The 8,085-nt window shown below is 54.6% G+C and overlaps 1 protein-coding gene across 1 annotated transcript in view; it reads right to left on the bottom strand.

Moving 5' to 3' along the window:
• Positions 1–3,470: 3,470 nt before the first annotated feature.
• The window catches only part of ASXL2 (additional sex combs like 2, transcriptional regulator), a 73,053-nt gene continuing 68,438 nt past the window's right edge, over positions 3,471–8,085 (bottom strand). The window contains exon 17 of the mRNA XM_017743412.1: positions 3,471–8,085. Within this exon, the coding sequence (XP_017598901.1) occupies positions 7,766–8,085 (320 nt within the window). The 3' untranslated portion in view covers positions 3,471–7,765.

The raw sequence follows: 8,085 nt of genomic DNA, 5'->3' as shown, positions 1-8,085 counted from the left end.
GCACCAACAGTGCCGGCCGCGCCCGCTCCGTCAGCGACTCCTGAGGAGCATCCGGCACGGCGGGCATCTGTTCCCGGCTCTTCTGCTCCCTGTGGAAATGCCACAGTTCCTCCTGCAGACGTTGCCTGTGCCCGCAGGAAGGGAGGAGAATTCCTACACCGAGCGTGGAGAGGAGGGACCATTCACGGTTTGCACTAGTGGGAGGGAGATGTTTGTCAAAAAATAGGAAAACGAGAGGGGAAAGTGCTGCTGAGACGTTGTAGCTGGTGCTGTGGCGATGCTCATCCCGAGCTGTCTGCGCCAATGACGGTGCTCGGTTTGTCCCGGAATTCCGGAGCCAACCCCACGGGTGGCAGTGGAACCGAATTAGGGAGGGGTGGTGGGAAGGGTGATTCCAGCTGGCTGCATTACATCCTAAACCCAGCAGCAGCCAAAGCAGCATTTGGAAAAGCCGTCTGCCGTGGGCTATAGGGAGACGTGCTGGAACCTGGAAAAACACCAGATGGTGCCATGGCTTTAGTTATTTCTTTATGCCTCTGACACTGCGAGTTCAGGCTTCCCTCTCCTCTGTGGGCTGTGCCCATCCTCCTTCTTCCCAAGGGTCCCAGGGGAATTCTGCCTGGCTAGAAAAAAAAAAGGGTTTTACTTACTGAACAACGAGATAGAGCCATTAATTACTCACAGTGATTAAAAAGGAGAAGAAATTAAAGTCTAGTGATGCCACCAAGATGCCACCTGAGGGCTGGGGTGGATTATTCCCACTGGCAGGCCTCCAACCCCTTCCATACTTAAAATACAGAATTGTTGATACTTTTAATGTATTCAGGGAAAAGAAATCCCAGCTCTTGCACATTCCTCAGTGCTGCTGATTTTACCGAGTTGTTAAGTGCATTCGGAGTTTTCCTGTCAGAAATCAGGGGAGTTGGTTACACACCTGTTTCCCTGAATCCCTCCATTTAAGGGAAATCAAGTTCCTATCACTTGATACAGTTCCATGTTCCTGAAGTGTCTTGGGACCCCAAGAAGTGAGGGGACTGCAGATTTTATTAAGGCTGAGTAGTAAACCAAAGTTGTCCCCTTAAAATGTGCCAAAAGAAAATTTAACAGATGCCGCCCACGGCTTGTAAAGCCAGGGAAGTGCAGTTCGCTGTTGGGGGAAAGCAAAAGGAAATCCCTGAAAACCCCCATCGGCAGGAGTTGAGGCCCAAATGGTTTCAGAGAGCAGAAGATGGACCATGACGGTGAAACACACGCGTGTCTGTCCGTGTGCTGAGGAACCACGGGATCGCACGTTCATTTCCAGAGACGGCGCTGTGGGAGGAACAGAATCCGCGGTAGGACATGAGCCACGGGGAAGGATTCTGTCTGGTGCCATGTCCTGAGGGCACGGGTATTCCAGTGCCAGGTTGGGAATGGGCTGTTGGGAGCAGCCCTCGGATCCCCCTCTGTGCCAGATGCTAAGGTGGAATTTTATACATTGTATAAGGTGGTCTGGAAGTGCTACGGAGTCGGTTTGTGAGCTCATCCTTGGGACACCTCTGGACACCAGATTAAAACCTGTGTCCATGAGGCTCAAGGTAGCACCCATCCCATCAGGACAGGTGAATCCCATCCACTGGGAAGCAGGCCCGCAGGAAGCTGTGGTAGCTGCAGCACGTTCACTGCCCGGGGGATCACATCCCTGGGATCACGCCTGGAGGAGCCCAGAGCCCTCCAAAGGTAAAAAGCTCTCAGCCCACCTTTTCCACTATAAAATCCGCAATGCACCATCAGAGAAGTCAGAACTGAAAGGCAAAGGAGACCAGTTCAGTTGAGTTTTGCACTGGGAGGGGAGGGCTGGGAGGGGCAGCAGTACCAGGGGAATACGGGAGGTTTGTTCGGAAGTGCAGCAGCTCCAACACTTCGCCATTTTATATTTTATCTCACCCATGTACCTTAAATAGGAACCAACTCTCAAGGCTGTCATTCCCTCTCAGGTGTGAGGTGGCTTTGCAGGTGGGGCAGGCAGCTGGGATGAGGAGGTCTGGGATGAAGGCAGGATCCCTCTGGACACGGAGCTGAGGCACAGGAGGGACAGCCCTGCCCAGCCCCTGCATTCTCCTCTCAGTGCAGGGGTGGTTCAAGTCCCCATCCTGCCCAGCGCAGCTCTGACAGCTGGGTGCCACGGTTTGTCTTTGCAGGACATCCCAACAACAATCAAGGACAGAAGTACCAGTTCCACACCTTTCCAGGGGTCATTTTTGTACCTTTGACCCTGATACGTTCACACTGCTCCTTTTCCCACCTCATTTCCTCCCCTGCACATCCCAGGGGCAGAACCGCTGCACCCAGCTCTGGGTTACAGACAGGATCCCGGAACACTCACTGGATTAAATGGAATAAATGTCATTTGAGATTCACCTGAGCCAACAAGGGCCTCACAGAGCAGGGCATGGGGCTGGTGCAGCCACCTCTGGGCTCCAATCTGCCCCCACCCTCCCTCAGCAGGGACTGTGTTCCCTGGCTGGGTGCAGCCTGGGGCCAGGCGCTCCAGGGGTCTCCTCCTGCTCCCCAGATTGGCACCTCCAGTGCTGGGGGATTGGCTGCTGGGCCCAAGGAAGAGCTCCAGGAGGAGCTGGGATTTGCAGCACATGGAGCTGCGTCTGGTCAGACCCCTCAGCCTGCTCTCAGTGCCCTGGTGGGACCCCGCTCCCAATGGGAATTCAATTCTGACAGCTGCCAAGATGCATTGACCTCTGCAGGGAGATTTTCACCAAAAGCCCTGCAGAGTGAAGAAATCCCCAGCTTTGCTGGAGTTCCCCTGAAATCACTGATGGAGGTTTGGTGTCTGAATCCCCTGTAAGCACCACGAGAGGCTCCCGCAGGCTGGCGTCAGTCAAAGGTTGGATTCCACGAGCTTGGAGGTCTTTTCCAACCTAAATGATTCTGTGGAGAATCCCCCCATTTACTCCCATTCCAGGGCTGGAGCAAACCCAGTTGCTCTGGGCTGGGTTTGGCCGAGCAGGGCTGCAGCAGCTTTGGCTGTGCAGGGCCATCGTTGTGGGGAGGATCCATCCCGGCTCCTGGTCTTCCCACGTGGATCACTCCAGGTGGTCACGAGGAAAACAGAACCATTTACAGCAACACAGGCAGGACACAGGACTGGGAAGTGTCTGAAGGCTCTCAAACTGCTAAAACCTTCCCCAAGCCCTTTGCTCTGGGCTTGTGCTTCCCTGCAGAGCTCCCACCCGCTCTCCCCCCAGGCTCCTTTCCCTTGGTTTTGTGTTTTTAAACACTATTACATCTCAGATCCAACCAGCTCAAATACTTTTTAATACATTGAAAATGTAAAATAAAACATATACGAAGTACATACAGTATATATATACACATATTTCAAATACTTAAAATTCTTATGTAAAATATGATTTTTTTTCTATATTATTTGTGTAAAAATACATTTTCAAATGGTGTCACCTCGATTTTGCTGTACAGACCCTCAAGCCCAATCGAAGTCCCTTTTAAAAAGGCAAAAGACAAAGGTTTAGAATTTTTGGAACTGTGTTTACAGGCCTGTTGTCCACACAGGAAAAGCCTCTGGGAAACAGTATTGGATTGCTTCTTTGTGAGAATTCCCGTTTTTATTGCATTAACGGCAGGAAATGAATCTTCTCAGTTGTGCTGCAGTAACCCCCGCTGGCCTGGCCGAGGAACTGCCCTCCGGTACCCTGTCACCACCTCAGAACCCCTCCTTTGCCCGCTCTTTACAGATACTAAAATATATATTACTTAAAATATATTACTGTAAGCTCTTAGACTCGCTCTGCACGAATAGCAAACGTAAGCATTAAAAACAACCCAGGGACCGAGGAACGCTCGGGGCCGCTCCCTCCCGGCACCCGCCCGAGCCGCACTCGGAGCGCTCTGCCCACCCGCGATTGATCTGTGCTAATCAAAGTGATCGCTCGGGACCCTCCCACATTCCCGCTGTGGGATCCTGCAGCGGGAAACCCCAGCCCGGTCCTGTTCTCCCGACCTTCCCGTGGGTCACAGGAACCATCGGCCTGAGCCTCCCCGGAGGAGAGAAGCCCCAAACCCGCTCCACCCTCCCGGCCCGGGGCTGTCTTTGCTGCCTCCCTCCTGAGGATCCCTCCTGAGCGCCCCTCCCAGTAACGACCTGACCAGGAACTGCTGCTCCAGCAGCTGTTTTGTGCAACCAAAAAAAATCCAACTCCCCAACCAGTGCAACTGCTTGGAACCTCCTCTTTCCTGTGAATTCCAGGAGGGACGGTAAAATTCCTTCCCTTGCTGCCCCCCTGGCTCAAAACCTGAGCCCCCAGAGCCGCGCTGGCGCCTCCGGTGTCCATGGGGTTTGGGGCTGGGAAGCGAAGCGTTGGTCAGGCTCCAATTCCAGTTCTGTGTCCTGAAAAGGGAAACTGAAACCTCTTCCCTTACTCAGGTTCCTTTCCCTGCCACAAACACTCTGACATCAGGCTCTGGAAATCCCGGATTTTTGATGCCACCATTCCCTGCAGTGCTGTTAAATTCATTCCTCCTGGGGGACCACAGTCTAATGCTTTAAACCCCGTCACGACATCCCTTTATTATAAATCCCGTGTGGAGGTGGATTTACTGTCTGTGGGAAGGGCGGATGATGGGAAGGAGCCTCAGCAGTGGGACAGGCTGATCCCACCCCAGGAACTGCACAGGCTGCAGCATTCCCCCTTCTGAAACCCATCATCCCACACCCAGCTGCAGCACATGCGGAACTTCCAGGGCTCTGTCCCTATTCCAGGGAGTACCTCAGGGATTATTACACTGAGCCCGTTATCCCGAACAATTCCCTCACACTCGGTGCCCTCTGCTCACCCACGGAGATGCTCCGCCAGGCTGCACCAGGAGCGTGCTCAAACCTCAGGCGGGCACCGAGAGAATCGATTTCCTTAAAAAGAAACGGAAGAAAAGTAGCCCAAGCAAAGTGTTGATCCATGAAATGGAACTAAGGCACTGACAGGTGTGAACTCCCGAGTCACCAACACGATCCTACCCCGGCCAACGCCAGCCTGGGGCCACCTCCACATCCAGGATCACCGACTGTCCCACCGCAGGTCAGCCCCTCCTGGCATGGCCAGGCCAGATGGGCACATTCCCATGGGATGGCTCAGGGAACTGCTGCTCCCTGCGCTGCCAGGGAACGGGCACAGCAACCCCAATCCACACTCAGCAGAGGACAGCTGGAAATCCAACGGGAGGAACCAGCTGGAGCCACAGCCAGGGCGGTGACGGTTTGGGAAACGCCAGGGGAGCTCTGGAAGAGTTTTCCAGAGGCAGCTGCAGCAGCTGGAACGCCTGTGAGTGCTCAGGGCCACAGATCCCTCCTCATCCTCTGCTTCTCCCTCTCCAGCAGCCTGGAAAAACACCCTGAGAGGAGCCAAGGCAAGACCAGAAGTGACCCAAGCGTGCAGCGAAACCCCTCCCTCTCCCCTGAGAACGACTCGGTGAGTTGCATAACCAGGACCAAACTGCGCACTGGACTCTCCCGGGCTGTCCCAGCCAGGAATGGAAGTGTCTGTCCACGATCACAGGAAGGAACTTCCTTCCTGTCTGGGTGAGGCCTGAGGGAGGAATGGACAGATCCTGCTCTCAGCTCCAAACCAGCCCACACTGCGTCCGCAGGTTTACAAAAATGCAGGAATTCCTCTTCCTGAACAAGAGCTGGAAGCGGGAAGTGGCAGGAACACGCACAGGCCGGGGGTTCTCGGGCTACCACCACCACCACCACCACCATGGGTGTGAGATGCTCGTGGGGACAATCCTGTGCAATTTATTGAGATTTCAGTTTTAGATTTAAAAAATTGAGTTCATTTCTAATCCCTAAATCCTCCTCACCACAGGATGCTCGAGCAGTGATGTGGAATCACGACAGTGGGGGTCACTGCTCCGCAATAAATTTAAGATGACGGAACCCAGAGCAGGTGATGCTGCAGCTCCTGCTGCTCTGGAGGCGGCTGCACTCCCTGGGCAGGGAAGGAAACGCTCCTGCTACCATGGGATCAAGTCTGCAACTCCCTTTTCCTTATCATCACCAACTAAATGACAGTCATGGAATATGCTGTGCTGCAAGGGATCCACAGGGACCATCCAGCCCAACTCCTGACCCTGCACAGACACCCCAGCAATCTGCCTGAGAGCGTTGTCCAAAGGCTCCTGGAGCTCTGGCAGCCTTGGACACCACTTGTTCCTTGGAAAATCACCCAGGGAATTACTTCTGCTCCTCACCACCAGTGCCAGGTTCCTGGGGAGAAGGGGTGGGGAGCAGTAGTACCAAGGAGAGGGGAAGGGAAGGCTGAGAACCCCGTGCACACTCAGCTGCCCCACTGCTGTGGGAATATTGCTTCAGCTTTAAAAGGCCTTTGGATTAAAAGTGAATTCAGTGCTTCTCCATCACAAACATACATAGCTCTGTTCCCTGACCAGGGTGCAGCAAGGCCCCCACCCGCCCCGGCAGAGGAACAGCCCTTGAGTGACTCGTGCTCCATCAGCATCCTCAGCTCCCGGGAACACGGGGCCGCTGTGCTTTGATTTCCATCAGTCCAAGTGAAGGAATCCAGGAACTGACAGGGAGTACAGGTGTCACCAGCCATGTCCCTGGTCAGGTCTGAGGGGCTGCCCCAGCACCCCTCCCTCAGCTGAGCCCCAGCTGAGCTGAGCTCAGCCCAATTTGGTATTCCAAACACAAAGAGCCGCCCAGCAAGGCCCAGGCTGACACTCATTTGCCTTTACCTACACCCAGAAAATACAAAATCTTGGATAGAGACTGGAGATGTCTGACCATGGGGGTGTTTGGACAAGCACAAAGCGCTTCCCAGAGCACGCCAGGACCAAGAGTGATGCTTCGTGCCCTTCACCTGCCCCCGTGTCCCAAGAGCAGCTGGCTCTGGGCCGTGGGATGGCAGCTCCCAGGGAATGCCCAGGAGCAGATTCCTGCCCAGTCCTGCCAGGCCAAGCACAGCTGTGTGACCCCTGCTCTGGTGGGACACCCACAGACCCAGACTGAGCTGTTCTGGTGACCCCCAACCCCATGGTCAGTACAGCTCCTTCTTGCAGTTCCACCAGCAGCACAGCCGGACCCCACCTCCCTTCAGCTCGGTTACTGGGAGAAGAGGGGTTTGCAAACCAGGAACACCAGCCCGTATTGCACAGCCCAGGAGCCTTCTGGGAACAGCCAGGTCACAGGGGAAAGGCAATGGATGGAAATGCTGGCACCCCATCGGTGGTGCCTCCCCGTTCCCGGGGATTTGAACTGGGAGCAGCCAAGGGAGCCTGCTCAGGGCTCCTGCCTTGGTGCTCCATCACCACACACGGCCGGACTCTGATTATCCCATTCCCTTTGCCAAGAGAAGACCAACAATGGGCTATGGGCTGGATCCCCCGGGGAGAGCAGAGCTCAGCAAACATGCTCAGAGCAGGCTGGGGTTACTGGAACTGCAGTACAAGTCAAACACTATCTCCTAAAAGATTGAAAAAATATCTTTAAACAAAATAATGTGGCATATTTACATAATTCCTTAAGTGCAAACTCTTGTCACAATTCACGTAGTCGAGCGCGATTTCGACTCCCTGTACAAGAAGGTGCTCTTTCGTTAATGAAAGAAGGACTCTACTCTGTATTCCTGATTCAGTAACGTGTCTCTTGTGCAAGGCAGTAAAATTCCTGTTTCTTCCCAAGATACTTCCGAAAGCAGCCCCTGGAGGAAGCCGTCCTGTTCCCCACGTGCCGCCCCTGTTACCGCACGACGAGGCAGGAGACACAGAGCTTGGAGGGGCCGATGCAGTCGTCATGGCAGAAGGCACCGCAGCCCTTGCACATGATCATGGCTTTCAACCTGCAGTAACATTTGGAAGGGGGATCCTCCATGCCGCCGTCCTCGGCGAACGGCTGCACCGGGAGGCTCTGCCCGTGGCCGCCGGAGTTCACAGCCTGGCCGGTGGGAATGGTGGTGACGGTCACGGAGAAGGACATGACGTTGCCCATGGAGCTGGCCAACTGGTTGCACTCAGACAGCCCGGTCACGAGTGAGCCCTGGCCTATGTCGGGCGAGGTGG

This window comes from Corvus brachyrhynchos, unplaced genomic scaffold, assembly GCF_000691975.1.
Source record: "Corvus brachyrhynchos isolate BGI_N302 unplaced genomic scaffold, ASM69197v1 scaffold211, whole genome shotgun sequence".
Lineage (NCBI taxonomy): Eukaryota > Metazoa > Chordata > Aves > Passeriformes > Corvidae > Corvus > Corvus brachyrhynchos.
Note: the sequence above shows the minus strand (reverse complement) of the source record. Positions and strands in the feature narration are given on the sequence as shown.